Source organism: Besnoitia besnoiti (genome assembly GCF_002563875.1).
Source record: "Besnoitia besnoiti strain Bb-Ger1 chromosome Unknown contig00007, whole genome shotgun sequence".
Taxonomy (NCBI): domain Eukaryota; phylum Apicomplexa; class Conoidasida; order Eucoccidiorida; family Sarcocystidae; genus Besnoitia; species Besnoitia besnoiti.
Window position 1 is genome coordinate 3,229,804 of NW_021703915.1, and position 16,600 is coordinate 3,246,403.

The 16,600-nt window shown below is 60.3% G+C and overlaps 1 protein-coding gene across 1 annotated transcript; it reads right to left on the reverse strand.

The window, feature by feature from the left end:
• Positions 1-803: 803 nt before the first annotated feature.
• Positions 804-15,986, reverse strand: BESB_074560 (uncharacterized protein; the record flags this gene model as incomplete). Its single annotated transcript, XM_029365829.1, has 18 exons — positions 804-998; positions 1,389-1,725; positions 2,261-2,485; positions 3,065-3,147; positions 3,741-3,838; positions 4,327-5,128; positions 5,355-5,431; positions 5,843-5,963; positions 6,290-6,704; positions 7,172-7,945; positions 8,292-8,350; positions 8,675-9,358; positions 9,427-10,578; positions 10,982-12,426; positions 13,093-13,557; positions 14,223-14,477; positions 15,038-15,306; positions 15,877-15,986. 18 exons carry the CDS (start codon positions 15,984-15,986, stop codon positions 804-806), a joined length of 7,566 nt encoding a protein of 2,521 aa, XP_029218313.1.
• Between the last annotated feature and the right edge of the window lie 614 nt (positions 15,987-16,600).

The window sequence follows — 16,600 nt, forward strand, 5'->3', positions numbered from 1 at the left end:
CATGCGGTGCCCTGGCATCTTCGAGCATGTTTTGTAACGCTCCCTCCGGTGGGGCGGAGAAGTTGTGACTTTGAGTATGCCAGCAAAAACACTAGCACATATGCTGGCATGAGAATATGCGCACTCCGTCGTGTGCGGTACGCACAGTCAGGGATAAGCTGCGGCGAACTACCACTGGAAGCTCGAGCAACTCCATTCATATATCGCCTGCAGAAGAAGACTCAACTTTTTATGTGAAAGTGCGATGGTGCAGTTCAGGATCGTGTGAACACGCTGCGAGACCAAAGAGTGGAAACCAATGCAGCAATTACATCCTTTTAAGCCGCACTGCAGCGCATCAAAACGGCTGAAAATCCTTACAGGAGGCTCCAGCTGTCATACAGAATGTGTGCACGGTGGAAACCGAGTCAGCAGCATGCGCCCATCTGTCTTCAACACCGCAGCCCACACAGTTGCCGCGTCTGTGGTATAAGCTTTCGTGATCGTGGGCAATCGCCGACGGAATCGCTGACACGCGAAAGACCGGCTTCTTGTGATTTCAAGAGAGTTCATCCAATCGTAATTACTGTTCGCTTACAACGATGCCGAATTCAGGTCGTACAGTGTTGACAATGGGAAAAGCGATTGTCTGCGCATTCGAAGAGATAACCGAAATGTGCTACCTACACACGACGTGCGTTTGTCGCGCTACTCTCTAGGCCTTCGTTTTCCACTCGATGATGAAGAGAGCGGTTCGGGGCAGGCCTCTGCCGCGCGGCAACTCCGCTTGCGTTCCGCGCCTCTTCGTCTTCTGCGGTCGTTCCTCATAGAGCAGCTCCCTTCGGGCATACAATCTCAGGCGAAGAAAACGACGCAGCGAAACTGTTCCACGCAGGCGGAGGGAACGCAAAGGGAGAAGTGAAGAGCAAGGAGTCGTCTGCGTTTGCGTCCTCTAGGAAACGATCAATGAAGCGCCGAAACGCCGTCCGGGCTCGATGCCGTCCTTCCTGAATGGATTTCTGAATCGCACAACGCAGCTCCCACATCACAGGATCTGAGGACGTCCTCTGTGCAGCCCGTGACATATTCAAGAAGACGTTCGCATGATACTTTTACCTGTCCTCTTGCCGCTCAGGAGCGGTGTGGCGGACGCAAGAAAAACATTCCAGTGCACAGACCAGACGCCCGACCCGCGCGCGCGCCTCTACGAAAATACATACATAGAAGAAGGACTTCTGCAACCGCCTCGGAACGAGGTCACTTTACAAACATTCCACGCAGCCAAGCGTGACGGGTCGCAGGGACCGCAGCGTTCTCCAGGCCTGCACGCGCTTTCGCATGCAGAGAGTGATAGAATTTTGTACACAAGGGATTGGAGAATGCAGGAGGCTCGACAGTTCCAGACCTACCGCGACGATGCAGCATCTGAGAGTATCGTCAAACGCGATGCGAAGAACCCAGTGCGTTGGGCGCGCGCAACTCTGCGCGCCCTCTCTCTCCCCCCCTCCTCGCCCGCAGTACCATCCACACGCAGGCGCCGATGCGCCGGGAGGTAAGGATGCGGACAGCCACGACGACGCGGGCGCAGCAGGGGCGGCTGTCGCGCCCACAGCGTCCCTTGACCGGCCGGTGCACGCGCGTGGAGCCCAAGAGGCCGGGGACAGGGCGAGTGACAGCGCGTCGGGTCCTGAGCCGCGGCGAGCGGCGCAGGACCCGAGCGCGGGCGCCACCTGCAGAGTCAGCGCCCTGTAAACGAACACGCCACAAGAGACTTCGTCGCAATACCACCGGCAGGAATCTGAACCTGTCGTCATGCAAATCGAACTCACGAAGAAATAAGAACAAAGAAACAGAAGGCGCAAGTGAGCAGCGTGGAGCACAGATGAAGTCGGCACACAGACTCGAAGACCGCCGAATCCATGTTCAGAATAATTTCCTGCATGCGTCTTGGGGAACAGCCTCGCGCTGCCAGAGCTAAGGCAGAGCTCTGCTGCCGAAGATGTCTCCATAACCCAAGCGGAGAAACAAAGAGACACCAAAGCCCTCCCGTTTTCTTGTCAGGCTACCGCCCCCGACGACACAAGCAGACAAAACATGGACGCTACGCACAGGCCTATACATCCACACCATAAATTCGCGACGCCTCTCCACATAAGTGCAGAAAAAACTACACTATTTATAGATATAACATAGAAACTTAAATACATATATATATGGCCGCCGACGAGCTGATTCCACCGTAGGCTGAGCACCTCCTCCTGTGCCTCAGGGAAGGTCTCACTTGAGCGTGTGACGCCGCGAGGGTCGGTGAGCGGCGCAGGGACTCGCGAGCGCAGAGGATGCTGCGAGGCGCGTGGCGTCTTCCTCGAGGTCAAGCGAGCGCTGCGGCGTGGAAGTCCACACCGCATCGCCCGGCGGAGGCGCTGAGGCGAAGAGCAGCAGATGAAGGCAGCGCGAGTTCGTTGGATCCACGCGGCAGTCGATACTACCGAGAGGGCAAGCCGTGCTGAAAACACACAAACAACAGGAGGCAGAGGGGACATCAACATAGCAATACACAGCACAAAATAAACATAATAAAGCAACGGAGCTGCAGAGACGTGAAGACGTGCCGGAGGGAGGGTGGCGAGTGGGATCCTGACGGCACATGGCGGTCACGCACACAAGGCGAAAAAGATAAAGCACGACATAAAAGCTCACCATACGTCCACGCGCATGCCTCGGCCGAGGAGCGGGTGATGGGCTAAGCGTGCAGTAGCAAGAGGTCGCCAGGCATGTCTCTGCTTGCGAGGACGGCCTCACGCGAGGAAGGGACGCGGGAACCGTGGGCGCTTGAACGCGAAGAAGGAAACATCTCAGCAACAAAAGGGAGAACTCAAGAATAAAGAGAACTCAAGAGACAAGTTCGGGCCCTTTGTCCCTGTCGGGGGCCCCGGGGGCTTGTGCGTCCACAGCAAGAAGGGTTTAATAAAAACTCCAGGCCCTAAAGCAATACGCGAGATCGAGGCGCCGCGGACTCTTGCTGGGTTTGCTGCTGGATAAATCCACGTGAGAGGCCGAATGCTGCTTTCGCGTCGTCGCTTACCGAACGTCAGCGCTGCCGGGCGTCGTGTGCGAAGGCGATACGAGCAACGCATGCGTCTCGCTCTGCAGAAAGTAGCGAGTAGCCTGTGTCGCAGGGGAAGAAAGTGAGAACGCACAGCAACGAGGATGCTGATGCTTCCTTCAAGAAAGAAAAAGAAAAAAAAGGCACAAACCAGGACGCGGCCACACCCGTCTACACTCACGCAGCGGAAGAGAAGAGAGCTAACAACACGGGGAAGCGAACGGGCACATGTGCGTCAAGATTTAAACAGATCATTTGAGTTTTAATTCATATGATGAAAAGAATTTAATCTAGGTTTAACTGTTTTACCAGTATCAGTATTTGATTTAGGAAACAACTGGACATGATTTACAAATGAATTTTTTTTGCCATTTTTCATTTTTTAGAAAAAAATCCCTGGTTTGGGTAGTTGAAAGTCAGCGCGGACGAGTCGCCTGCCGAAGGACTCAGCAGTGTGTTGGGTTGCCACGTTGACGCGTCTGGATCCCCGGCAACGAACGTCCGCCTTTAGGCCCTGCTGGGCTCGAGGGAAGCGGCCAGTCCCCCCCTCCCTGCGTTTCCACAAGCTGCTCTACATCGTCTATCCTATTCTTTGGCCTGCGGCTCGCCTTCACGACTTCATCGCTTCAGCGCCTTTAGAGCACGCCTCACTCACCAGCCCTCCGGCGGTATCCACGAAGCAGCGGATGAAGTTCCGGTCGGCGAGCCACACGCTCACGCTGCCCTCAGTCTGCTCGATTCCCACAGGCGCACCTAAAATCGAAAAACAGAAGTCGCCAAGTCGCGGCGATGCAGAAAATCAGATTCGAACCGAAACTCGATACAGCCCGGCGTCCTGTCGGCGTAGCACCGGAGATGCTCAGGTCTCTTTCTCACCCGGCCTCTGCGTTACGGCCTTCGAAGTACAGGTGCGGAGAATGACGCCCGAGCCCTCCCCCCCCCCTCTCTCCGCGCCCTCGCCACATCTGGCTGAGTCTGCTGGGAGATGTGTTTGTCTTTCGTCACGTTGAAGACACATTCGTCCTCGCAACAGGCGAAAGACCTCAAATAAACCAGCAGAGACTCCCGACAGAGTTCGCCTGCAGAGGCCGAAGGCAGCGGACGGGGCAGAAGAAACTAAAACAGCAGAGCGTCGATGCGGTCTCAGTTGTTGGCGACAACTGAGACCGCCGACCGCTGCGTAGGCCAGCCCCGAGCGTCTTTCTCTTTTTGCGAACCCTGTATGCATGGTTTCCGCTCACCTTCCGCGTTGCTCGACGCGAGCTGTCCGCCTTTCGTGTCTTCCTCTTTTTTGAGTAGAAAGGCGTAACTCTCTGCGACTGCTGGCTCCCGTGGATCGGCATTCCGGGCTTGAGGTGGCGACGAACCAGACGGGCTGCTTCGTTCGCTCTCCTCCGTCCCAGGGGCGAGATCCGTTTCTCCTCCGCGAGACTCTGGCCCAAGTCGCCCCCGGGAGTCGCCGGCAGCGCCTGTTTCTGCGCCTTTCTCTCCGGCGCTGTGGGGCGAGCCGACCTCGTGGTGCCGGTCGCTTAGCCTCGTGCGACCGCGGCCCCGGTCCGCTTCACCTTCCGCCGCATGCGCGTGGCGGCCTTCCGGCGCCTTTTGCTCTCGCCTCGTCGCTCCGCCTTCCCTCGTGGCGCCTGCATTGTCGCTGGAGGTTTTGGCCTGGGGGGCGGAGCGAGACACCCCGCCCCCCAGGCCACCCCGCCCCCCCCCGCCGCCCTGGGAGCCGTCGCCGTTCTCGCTGTCACCACGTCGAGGCTCGTCGTCTCGTCCGTCCTCTGAGTCGCTCTCCTCACTCTCTTCTTCCTGGTCTTCGCACTCGCTCTCCGCGGCGCGGAGTCTTCTGTAGAACCCGTCGTCCTCGCCCCCTGCCGCGCGAAGCAGCACCGTGCAGCCCTCCGCCGAGAGACGCTCAAGGAGCAGAGGCGACGGCCAGCCCGAAGAAGGCGAGGCAACCGAGACCGAAGCCGGCGCCGGAGACTGGTACAGAGAGGCGACCGCAGCCACGTCCTTGCAGAGCTGGCGGACAATGAGCCACTCCTGCATGCGCAGAGATTTGAAAAACAGAGCGACGAAAAGGGCGTGAGAAGCCGCAGGCACGACACGAGACTGGAGGGCGCCAAGCACGCGCCCATGCAGGCTGGGGTGGCGGATGGGGGGAGAAGGGGGGGGGATGTTGTCTGGGGCTTGGAAGAAAGATTGCGCGCCCTCTACCTACAAAAAAAGCGCCTCTATAACACATCTCCCTGAAAAGAAATGCACTTACGTGAACCGCCCGCCTCTGGGCCTCGTGCGGCGTTGCAGCCTCCCGCCAGATGAAACCATCTGCTGCGCCGCCTTTCCCTGAATAAGAAAACAACAGAAGAAAGGAAACGTCTCCGCTTGCAGTTGCAGCTGGAGCCATGAGTCCCCAACCCTGAAGCGACCATAAAGATATATACACATCTATAGGCATACATATATATATATAGAGAGAGAGATTCGTTCATATTCCACCGCGTCGAAGAATAGGTGCCGTTGAATATATACAGGATATACCACACTCAACGCAGCAGCCTCGCATATTCACACAGTACAACATACGAAGCGCCGTCTTCAGAGAGCAAGGCGGATCAAAGGCACGCATGACCGATATATTTTTTTAAGCAACTAATCTTTCCTGTTTTCAGTCTACAAACCCATGGGCGTAGGGGCTGGTACACATAATATGGGACACGGGGCGTTACTACAACAGTGATTTTCTGTGACTTTTACTCGAACTGGCGACGTTAGACTGCTGCACTCCGGCGAGCGACGGAGGAAGAAGAAGGCGGAGATCCCGGCTCAGGGCAGAGAGATCCAAGGCTGGCGCGTTCTTCAGGGACTCCCATTCTTCCTGAACAACAGGCGACAGACACGCAAACCTGCATATGTCCTCGATCATTCCCGAGAGGGCAAAACAGGGTAAGTCCACGCATGTCTGGGCACGCCACCACAGACTCCACATATATGCACATGCATGGGCCTATAAGCATACATACACATATTCATATATATATATATACATGCAAATATATGTATATATGTCTGTATGAGCATGGCCGTCTCACGCAATCTGCGCGCGTCTGTCCAGCGTCCGCTGAGTCAAACAAAGACGTAATAATCTCGAGGCAAAGCACTTGGTGTCTTCGCTCGGCCGGGAGGCGCGTCGCTTTCTCTCACCCAGAACAAGTCGACGGGGGCGTTCATGCTGCCGACGCCTTTGCTGGCCGCCTGTGCTTGCGCGTCTGCGTGGATCAGCGCGGCCTGCACAGCGGACGCCGTGGCCTTCTTCAAGTGCTGCGCGGCGCGTGCGACACGCGCGAGGCTCTCCTGGAGGAGCTGCAGCAGGAGCCGCGCCTGGCGCCGCCCTCGCGTCTTTCCAGACCGGCGCTTCGCCCCCCCGGGGAGGCCACGTGCAGGCGGCGTGGAGGCCGGCTCGCCCTCCCGCGCAGCCGCGGAGCTGGGCGAAGCGGCGGAGGGACAGGGGCAGAATGCACTCGGCGAGGAGCGGGCGAGGAAGGGCGGCACGATCGCCGACCGACGCAGCCGCGCGAGAGTCGACAGAAGGACGAGACCCACGAGGCGCGACATTAAGCTGCAAGGGCACCGCAACAGACGGGGAACGCCGACACGCGAAGCCAGTCTTTACCTTAGCAATAATGCATTTGGTAGTGGACGTCTCACCTTAACTGGTACGCATTTCAGCCAGGTTATTCTTCGCAGTAAAGCGCAGACGCGAAGAGAGACAAACGCACGAAAGAGCGGCATGAGATCTCGACGTGCTGAGAGACGCAGCGACTCGCGTACGCGGTTGGCTGCAGCCGGGGGACTGCAGCAGATCGCGTAGCGCCGCGCAAGCGCGAACAGCAGATGCAGCGAAGAGACAGCGAAGATGACGCTGGAGAGAGCTGTCTAGACTCACCGCTGCACCCCGAGAAGAGGTAGCTGCATTCGAAGCGCTGCACGTATCCCCATGGTTGTGCTTGATCTGTGATACATATTTATACGGGCTTGCATGCGTGTGGGGACCTTCGAAGGACTCAGCGAAAACGCGAGACTTACGCAACGGTGACAGGCCGTAGAAACTCCTCGCTGGCGTGCTCTGTGACGACGTCGAGTATGTTGCTGAGAAGCGTCCACCGGCAGGACACACGAAAATTCGTGTCGCTGTCTTCGCCGAGAGATGCTGTGCCTGGTACGTTGGCAGAGTCTGCCTGCTCGTCACCATTTTGAGCCGCCCTTTGTTCTGCTTCTTCAAGGCCCGCGCGTGGCTGTGCGACTTCCTCGTCCCCCTTTTCGCCGACCTCCAGCGCGGCTGTGCGCGCCCTTCCGGTTTCATTCTCGCACGCCTCCCCGCTCTCGCTCTGTGCCGCTTCCTGCGCAGCACCCTGCGGCATGCCGACCTCCTCTCCTTGCCGCTGCTCTCCACTCTCTGCCACCGCCTGGCTGTCGCCTGCCCCGTCCTGCGGCGTCTCCTTCGCCTCGCCGTCTGCGTCGTTTCCGCTCGTTTCTTCGCCTTTTGCCGCGCTCTCCGCCTCCATACGGCGCCTCGACTGGAACGGCAGGCCCTCTAAGGCCTCGTTCGTGTCGCGGCCTGCCTCGTCGGGCTCCGCGTCCAGCCGCGTGGGCAGCGAGACGAACGAAGCCGAAGACGAAATGTGCCCATGCAACGTGACGAACGGCGAAGAAAACACAAAAGACGAAGACGCCGCGTCAGCAAGGGACGGGGGAGAGGGCGGCGAGGGCGTCAGCGAGAGCGATGACGACACGTAGGACGGACAAGGCGACAGCGAAAACGAGGCTCCACGCGCGAACTCTGCCGGCGCGGCGCGGTTTCTGCACGAGGATCCAGGACACCACACGCATCGGGAAGATGGCGGAAATGATCTGCGTCAAGAAAAGCGAGGAGCGGAGAAGGGGTGGAGGGGCGGGACGACGGGAGAGAGAGCTGGAAGGAAGTAACAGACCTTGGTTAATGCGGCGCGTGGAGTGAACAGGCACGCAGAGGCGCCCACAGCCTCGCCAGTATCGCCCGAGCTACGCGAAGCAGTAGAAGCCAACCGCGGGCTTCGTATGGCGAAGACGAGACGACAGCGGGGAGCAATGACGCCACAAGACAACACGAAGAATGGGAGACTACATAGCGCGCCACCAAGAGAGAAAACAAAGCATGGCCACGGACCTTCGGCGGACGCTTCGAAAGCGGAGCGACGGCAGCACCCCGGCGTTCTGTAAGAACACCTGCGCACACGCAACAGCAGACACACGCCGATCTAGAATTCTACTCCCGTCACATGGACATCGCGTCCGATCCTTGTCTTTCGCGGGGTGGGACGGGAGAGGAGGGAGTGACGTCTTCCTTTCTCTCTCGTTTCCAGTTCTTCTTCTCGTTTCTGTTTGCTTCCCGCCCCTCCGCACTTTCTGCTCTTCCTGTCTCGGCTCCTCGGCCGTTCGCTGTGGAAGCGTAGGGGGATTCTCGCGATCTTCTGCGCAGTTGTTGCCGGTTCCCGCACGCGTCATTTGCCGCTGCGCTCGATCTCCCAATGTGTCGCTCGCGCGACTTACCGCCGTGACCGAAGGATGGCAGAGCACCACGTGCAGCAGCGCGCCGCCCAGGAGCACGGAGGTGTCGCGCCGCATTTTCCCGACGAACTCTGCGCTCACGAGCCGTTCCAGAGCTTCTCGATACGGATTTTCTACCCACACCGACGCGTCCTCGTCTTCGCTTCCGACGCCCTCCGCATCCGCCTCGTCTCCAGAATACCGGCTGCAAGCGCTTGCGCTGCCTGGCGCAGTCCACTGCACGTCCGGCCTGCATGCGTCGGGCGCCTCCCCGCATCCCTCCACGCTGACTCGCCGCGCCTTCGTGGCCTCGCTCCGCGCGCGGAGGCGGCGCCTGCCGCCTCGAGCCGCGCGAGTCTCCCTTCCAGGCATCGGGACCGTCCCTTCCGCGCTCGCCTCCGCGCCCTCGTCTGCGTCGGCCTGCCGCGGCGAGGCCCAGACCGTCAATGCAGCCTCGGCGGAGGCTTTCTGGCGTGCGCACGGCGCCTCCCGCCCGCCGTCGCCCTCCGCCGTCTCTCCCGCTGGCCTCGCGCGCGGTCCTCTGTCTACCCGTTTGCTGCGCGCGTGCCCCCCCCCGCGCCAGCAGCCGGCGACTCGCTCTCGCCCTCGCTCCCCTCGTCGCTGGAAGACGACGAGAAGAGAAAGAAGAGGCGCTCCTCGAACGCGCGGCGGATCTGCGTCTGCGCCCTGCGCAGTATGGGCCTCCGGGCGGCGACGACCGCGGCGGAAGAGAACAGGGACGGCGCAAGGCACACCTCAAGGGAGGAGGGCGACGAGGACGTGTCGCCTCGCTCGCTGCCGGAGGTGCCCACCCAGGGGGGGGCTTGGCGGCCGCGCGACGACGCCCCGCCGGCTGTGGCCATGCTCCGAAGCGCTCGAAGCTTCTCGTGGAAGAACGAAGAGCCTGGCCTGCTGCTGCCCCCTGAGGAGACTCGAACAGCGGCGTCTGCCGCGCTCGTCGGCGGCGAGGTCTGCCGCGCACCCAACTCGCCGAACTTTGACGCCAGGGGCCCAGACGCCTCGGCGTCGCGCCCGTACGCAGTGCGCATGAAGAAGGGCCGCCCCGCCCGCGGAGCCCCGGGGCTCTCGCAGAGTCTCGTCTGCAAGTCTGGGCGCGGCGAGTTTGTCGAGGCCGCGTCTGGAGGCGCCAGCGGTGCAGGCGACGCGACTTCTGGAAACGCCAGGGGGCCCTCTGGGCTCGCGAAGTCGAGTCGCCTCGTCTCCCCCTCGAGGGACGCCATCCTGGGTGAAGAAGAGGCGGCCTGCGTCACGTCTGCCTGCAGGTCACCTTCGCCAGTTTCGCCTTCTAGAGTCTCGCCTGTGCGCGCTTCAATTCGCTCCGTAGCCTCAGCGGCACTCTGTCTCTGCCCGCTGTGCGGGGCGGCTCCTCCGCCCTCCTGCTGGGGGCCTTGCTCGATGTCTCCGGCGTCGCCCTTTCCGCCCACAACAGGTTCAAGAGAGCTCTGGCTGCGCAGTGGCGTTCCCCGTTGGCCGTCTCCGTTCTGCGCGTCTTCCTCGTCTTGCCTTCCTCTCGATTTCTCCGCTTCGAGGGAGTGGAAGGCGGCCTTCTCGCCGCCTTCCACTCCCTCCGGCGCATGCATGGCTTCCCCGCCTTGCGTGTCTGTGCTGAGGCCTCCACCCTGCTGCTCCTCTCCGACTCCGCGGTGCGGCGCCGCACCATCCGCCGCGCCGTCCTGCGCGCGCTGCCTCGCTTCCGCGACCCCCGCCTCGTTCTCAGGGAGGAATGTTTCCACTTTGCCCGCGCACTGGGCGGGACTCTCGAGGGCGACGTAGGCCGCGGGCGTCGCCGGTGACGGCGCGGAGGCGAGGAGAAGCAGCGACTGCGGCACGCGGGGGAGAAGAAGGAGCGCCAGCACAGGGCGAAGGAGATTCGGATTCTCAATCGTCTGCAGCCGCAGGAAAGACACCGATTCACAGAGCTCATAACACATCTCTACGAGGCGCATGCGAGCGACGCACACCGTGCTTCAGTTAAGGCTGCGCGTTGCCATCTGCAGTTCTCTATGGTAGGCGCCTCCGACTGTCGGCTTCTTTGGAGTGTTTTCTGCTTACTGAAAGTTCTGTAGGGCCATCAGTTGACAGCCGTTTCCCATTCACGTCTCACCTCGCGCCATGTCCCTCGCACCTCTTCCCCAGCGCGAATCACAGTTCAGAATCCCCCAGGTTCAGTCGGGTGTTCCCCTCGCTGCGATGGGTCAAAGATCTAAAGTTCGGGCCCCGTCGAATCGGATGTCTCTCACTCAGTCTGTCGCGTTTCGTCGGAATCAGGATTGCTGGTGACGCGCTTACAGTGAACGTCTGAATGAGAAGCCACAGCGCCACCAGCTGATGCGTGACGTCCTCGTCGCCGCTCGCGCCCGTGGAGCTCTGCGGTTGCTTGCTGGTGAGGCCTGGCGAAGAGGCAGCCGCAGCGACATTGAAAGGCAACGACGACGACTGCGAGCTTGAGCGCCCCTGACTGTGTTTCCGACTCAGTCTCTGCTCCCTCTCTTGTCTCCGCCGCGCCTTCTCGCGCTCTCGCGACTCCGACCTTCTCTTGGTCTTCCCGCCGTCCCGCCGGCCGCGTGGTCTGCGGGTTTTCTCTGCGTCACTCTCGCGCTTCGCATCTTCGGCGTCGCTTCTTCGCGTCGCGTTCTTGCGAGGCCGATCGCTCTCCCGCGCCCCTTCAGGAGGCGCCGAGGCAGAATCAGACGAGGACCGATCGCCGCAGGAAGCCCGACGCGGTCGCTCCTCTCTACGTGGAGAGGACGAAGCGTGGCTGTCGTCACGCTGTCGCTGCGTACGAGAGGATGCTATCTTCCACTCTTCGTCCCCGTCGTGGTGTCTGGCGCTTTCCTCTTCCGACGCTTTCGCTTTGTCGCTCGCGTGTTCCACATCCTCAGCTCCGCCTTCTCTCCTCGTGTCCATCGGACGAACTTTTCTTTCTCCATCATCGACTCTTTTCCCGTCTCCCTTTCGTCGACACTCTCTCGGCGCTAGCGGCCGCTCTGCGGACTCTTCCTTGTCATCCCCTTCTGCGTCTTCACCTTCGGGTTCTCTGCGGTCGTCTTCGCCCGCGGTCTCCCTTTTGTCGTCTTCCGCCTTGTCGCGTCCTCCTGACGCCTTCCCGCTGCGGCCCTTTCTGCTCCACGGACTCTTCCAGCGCGCCCATGAAGCCTTCCCAGTGAGCGAGGAGATGTCTCTCGCGAGGCAACGCCCCCCTAGAAATCCTTCATTTTCCTTCTCCGACGAACGCCGCGACGCCGCCTGCGCGTCGTCGCTGCTCTCGCTGTGCCGCGAGCTCGCCGGCGAGGACGAAGAGACAGAGCGAGACGCCTCTGCTCTCTCTCGCCGCCTCGACGGAGAAGAAGGCGAGCGAGACGAGGAAGACGAAGGCGGGGCCTGTGGCGTCTGCTGAGACCGCCGTTTCACGCGGAGCCGCGAATAGACCGTGGGCGAGGAGAGGCTGTGGTGCCGGCGGGGCGTGAGACCAGGGGACTGAGACTCGACGGACTGCGTGCCTTCGCGGAACGACGGCGGGGGCCCGAAGGAGGAAAACGACCCCAACGAGCAACGCACAATCCCGTCGGAATGGTGCCTTGCGAGAGAGCTAGACGAATCCGTGACCGTCTCTTCAGAGACGACGCGGCGTGGGAGCGACGGCAAAGACACTGAAGGCGCGAAGCGCAGGGCGTCGCCTCTGCCCGCGAACGAAGAAGTCGCAAGTCGCGCAGGAGGCGCATGGTTGTCGGGGACTGACAGCGTAACCGCAGCAGAGAGTTCAGCTTCATGGGTATAGACTCACGCCAGATAAAATACGAAAGGGTACACACGACATTGAGCCAGAACGGGCATCATGAGGCTCAAAGTGACACCATCTGAAACACAACCTTACAAACCTCGTAGATTCTGGCATCTCAGATGACCTATTGCAAGCTTTCTCCCACCTTCTGGCGGCTGCAATCTCTGCCTACGACCTCTGCGCCCGTGCTGACGCTGCGTGGGTGCGGCGTGAGCATGAAGGGCACTTCGAGACATGGAGTCACCTAGTTGCATACCACGTCATCTGGCGCCAGGAGCGACGCAACGCTGCACACCCCTCTCGTTTCTGCGTGGACATGGCGCGGCCGACGCTGAGAGAACTATCCCTTGATACGCAGGACTTCATCAGGGAGTGCGCGCCTGCTGCGCGGCTGCGTGAGACGTCGCTACGGGAACAGCTATGATGCGACGAGGATGCGGAATCGAGGCGAGCACGCGTCAGCGCGAGAGGCTGAACGTGGAGTGGACATGTCCACCCTGCCGCCCTACGCAAACGAGGCATGGGAGGGCTTCACTGCCCCCCACACGCCGCTGCATGCGCGCGTCCACGCCCCTCCGGTGGCGACCCGGGTCAGAGCATGCTGTGTGTCCCCGCTTACATGCAAAGCGGCCCACTTGCGCGACAGGCGACGCCTGGCGGCAGAGGCAGCCGACAAAGACGGGCAGGTAGGTATACAGGAGAAGCCGCTCGACGAGAATAGCGTTGTAGACTTCCACGCCGATGCCGAAGATGTCTTGAATGTAATCAAGAAATTCCTCGCACTCGGCGAATCCACTGCGCAGACTGGCGAGGGACGACGCCAACGAGGGGCCCGTCCACGCGGGCGAGCCCGGCGGAGGGGAGGCCGCAGGCGCCGCATACTGCGATGACGACGGAGAAGAACCCTGGAGGCCGCGAGAAGCGTGGGGGCGAGCGAGATAAAGAGACGGAGAAGGCGAGACGCGCCGGCGGCAGGCGCGCAGGGCCCGGCAGCGGTCAGCCCACTGGGCGCGGAGGTAGCAGGCGATGTGCGAAAAAACCGCCGAGTGCTTGACAATGAACTCCTCCACGATCGGTTCCCGAACTGCCGGCAAACGCCACAAACCCAGGAAGACACAGGAAACACGCGTCGCCCACCAAGTCGGGAAGCTCCGAGCCCTCAACTGCATGCGCGTCAAGCGACGTACCAGTTGGCGCAGACAAAAAAACTGCGCCGAAACAAGCGCAGGCTAAGCGTGGGGAATCGCCCACGCCGAAAGGGGTACGCGCGCGTAACAAAGGCATGGAATGCAGGTCATACGAAGCAGGTTGTGCCAGAGAGTGGACTGTGGACGCTGCGGAGGGGAGCGTTCATATGAGCGCCCATCTAGGGTTCTATGCACAGAAAACTGGATACACACGCCGAGGGACGCACCGACCTGCGGCAACCCGAGCAGCAGGGGGAAAGGCGCAGGAGGGTGGCGGACTGGAGAGACACTCCATAGTTACCGGAACCAACTGAATGCACACAGGTGATGTGTCATACGATCAGAATGCAGATTATGAAAGGTGATATAAAGTGCAGTACAAAGAATCGTTTTAATGGTACCTCAGACCAGCACTTGTTCGCCGCAGCAGGCGTGGCTCGGCATGGCTTGGGATGAAGAACTGATCTGACGCAGACGCCGGCTACTCCTCCGCGGCCCTTGGTCCCCCGCGCTGCATCGCCTCGCAACGGCCGCGAGCCAGCCAGAGACGGCCGAATCTTACTCTTGAAGATGCTGAGTGTGACGGTGCGGACGTGCGTGCGAACCATCGAGTCTCGGTGGATGAAGAACTTGACCGCCTCGCTGAAGACTGGGAAGCTGGGCGCCCGCCGATTCAGAAAGAGCTTGACGGTCTCTTCGGTCACCAAGAGCGAGAGGCTCTTGATGAAGGAGACGTACCACGCCACGACCTCCTCATTGCTGAAGTCGTAGGCTGTGCTCAGAAGCGTGTTGATGTAATTGTTGCTAAACAGATAGTCTGCAGAGGAAAAGACACATTCGCAACGCGGGCCTCGCGCTTTATGGGAACGACAGATCGACCCTCGCACCCAGAGACAAACACGTGCCTCCATCCGTCTAAACGGTACACAAGCGGGCGCCAGGCGATCCCCCCACCAGCCTCAACACGGGAAGGCTCCACAAAGACTGTCAGTCTGTTCGGTATAGACGGTTCGGATTCTCGTGGGCCCAGAACCATTTACCACCATATTATTGACGCATGGCGTTCGAAGGATTCTGCGTCCACAGTTGTCATCATCTTGACTGTCCTCTGCTGAGGAAACACTGAGGCGCTCGCGCTCGGTTCGACCCGCGTCTGTTGCCGCTAGCCTTACACACACGCGCGCGAGTGCGCTGCCTTTCGTCAAACAGAGTCGCTGAAGGAGGGTGCCGCGACTGGCGCGCGAAGATGGCTGAAGAGGTTCGCGCCTCCACCGGAAGGCCCCGTCAGCAAGCGACCTGCATCGTTCAGTATGTTCGATAAATAGAGGAGACAACCCGCCGCGAGACAGAGGCAGAAGGCGGCCTGGTACACCTTACAAATGGCTGTTTTCCGGTGAGTATTTTGGACGAGAATGCTGAGCGTTTGCAAGACCTGGACTTTGACGGCGCTGGCGACACGAGGTTGGGCCACGACTTCCACGAAGTAGGAGAGGATGTTTTGTTCGCAGAAAATGTCAAAAAACGCTTCGTTCTTGTGCCGCTCGCCCCACACCAGCAGCTCTGCAATCTGCCGAAGTATCTCCACAGCTGCATCGCGAGTCCGGTCGTCGATTGAACCGAACGCCTGAAGCGCGTCAAACAGAGCCCTGCGCAAACACAAAAACGAACAAACCCAACGGTAAACACACCATCTGGCTTCAGCACCCTCGCCACGCGAGGCGGCGAATGTAGCTGGCACGGCGCAGACACAAAAAAAACAGAACGGGAGTCCGCAAAAAGAATACGCTGCACAGGGAGAGCCATCGAGCGAATGTGAATGGAAAGCACGCCAGGAAGAAAACGGAGCCAGCTCGAGCGACTCATGAAGCGGAAGCTGTGACCACACTCTGCAGTGCAAGCACCGCAGCGCAGGGAGAGGCGACGGCCCTCGGCAACTCAAAAGATGCACGAGCGAACGCGAGTGAACGCCAAATCACTCCTGAGAAAACGTGAAAGCCCGTAACACGGAGGAAAACGCGAATCGACACTGCCGCGACCGGCGAATAAGAGGAGATTGAGCCGAATGCCAAGAGTAGCACGAATGAGGGAAAATATAGACTTGCTCGAGAGAAAAAGACCGCGAAAGCGTAGAGATGGAGCAGACGCATACGAAGCAAGGCTTGAGAGAGAAGCGGTCAGGCATCCAGGATCACTTTTCTCGTTCACTGGGGACCTACTGGAGATGCGCCTCCGTGTAAAAGTCCTGCTTGTTTGACGCGTGTGGGTTAGTCGCCTCTTTCAAAGCGCCAGCGGGGGCGCCCCCCCCACCCCCTCCCCAGAACCACATGCTTGGCGCTGTTGGCTCTTTCCGTTCGTGCGAGTCAAGGACTCGGCGTCGCCACCTCCCTAGCGCTCAGCGAGTCGCGGAGCGCCCCTCACAACAGGTCACTCCCCAGGGAACCCTGTGTCGCTCAAAACAGCTCTGCGTGAATCTCAGGAGACCGCCTTCGCTCATGTGCACCAGAGGAAGACGCTGGTAGCAGCAGGCTGGCATCAGCCACCCGCCACCACAGGAGGCGACGCGCCTGGCGGTCTTGGGTTCCCGCAGAGAGAAATAGATGGAAGGAATAATTTGGCTCAGCGCAGAAGTCAAAAACCCGTGAACAGCTGCCTCACTTCGCGAGGGTGAGACAGAGAGGGGCAAGCAGGCACGCGACCGGTTGACTCGCTTTCATATTCGCAAGTAAAAAGTGAAGAGTCCAGCGATTATGCCCTCCCCGGTGGAGTCGTCCGGAGGCGTGAGCGGAGCTCAAGAGCTTGGAAGGAATGCGCAAGTATGACAGTTGCAGGAGATTTGAATCAATACGCGACGCCGTTTGCTGCGCGAGTGCTGCGATTTCGCACCGCCAGGGCGACGCTGTCATCAGCACGCGAAGGGCCGCTGGAGACCGCGAAGGGACG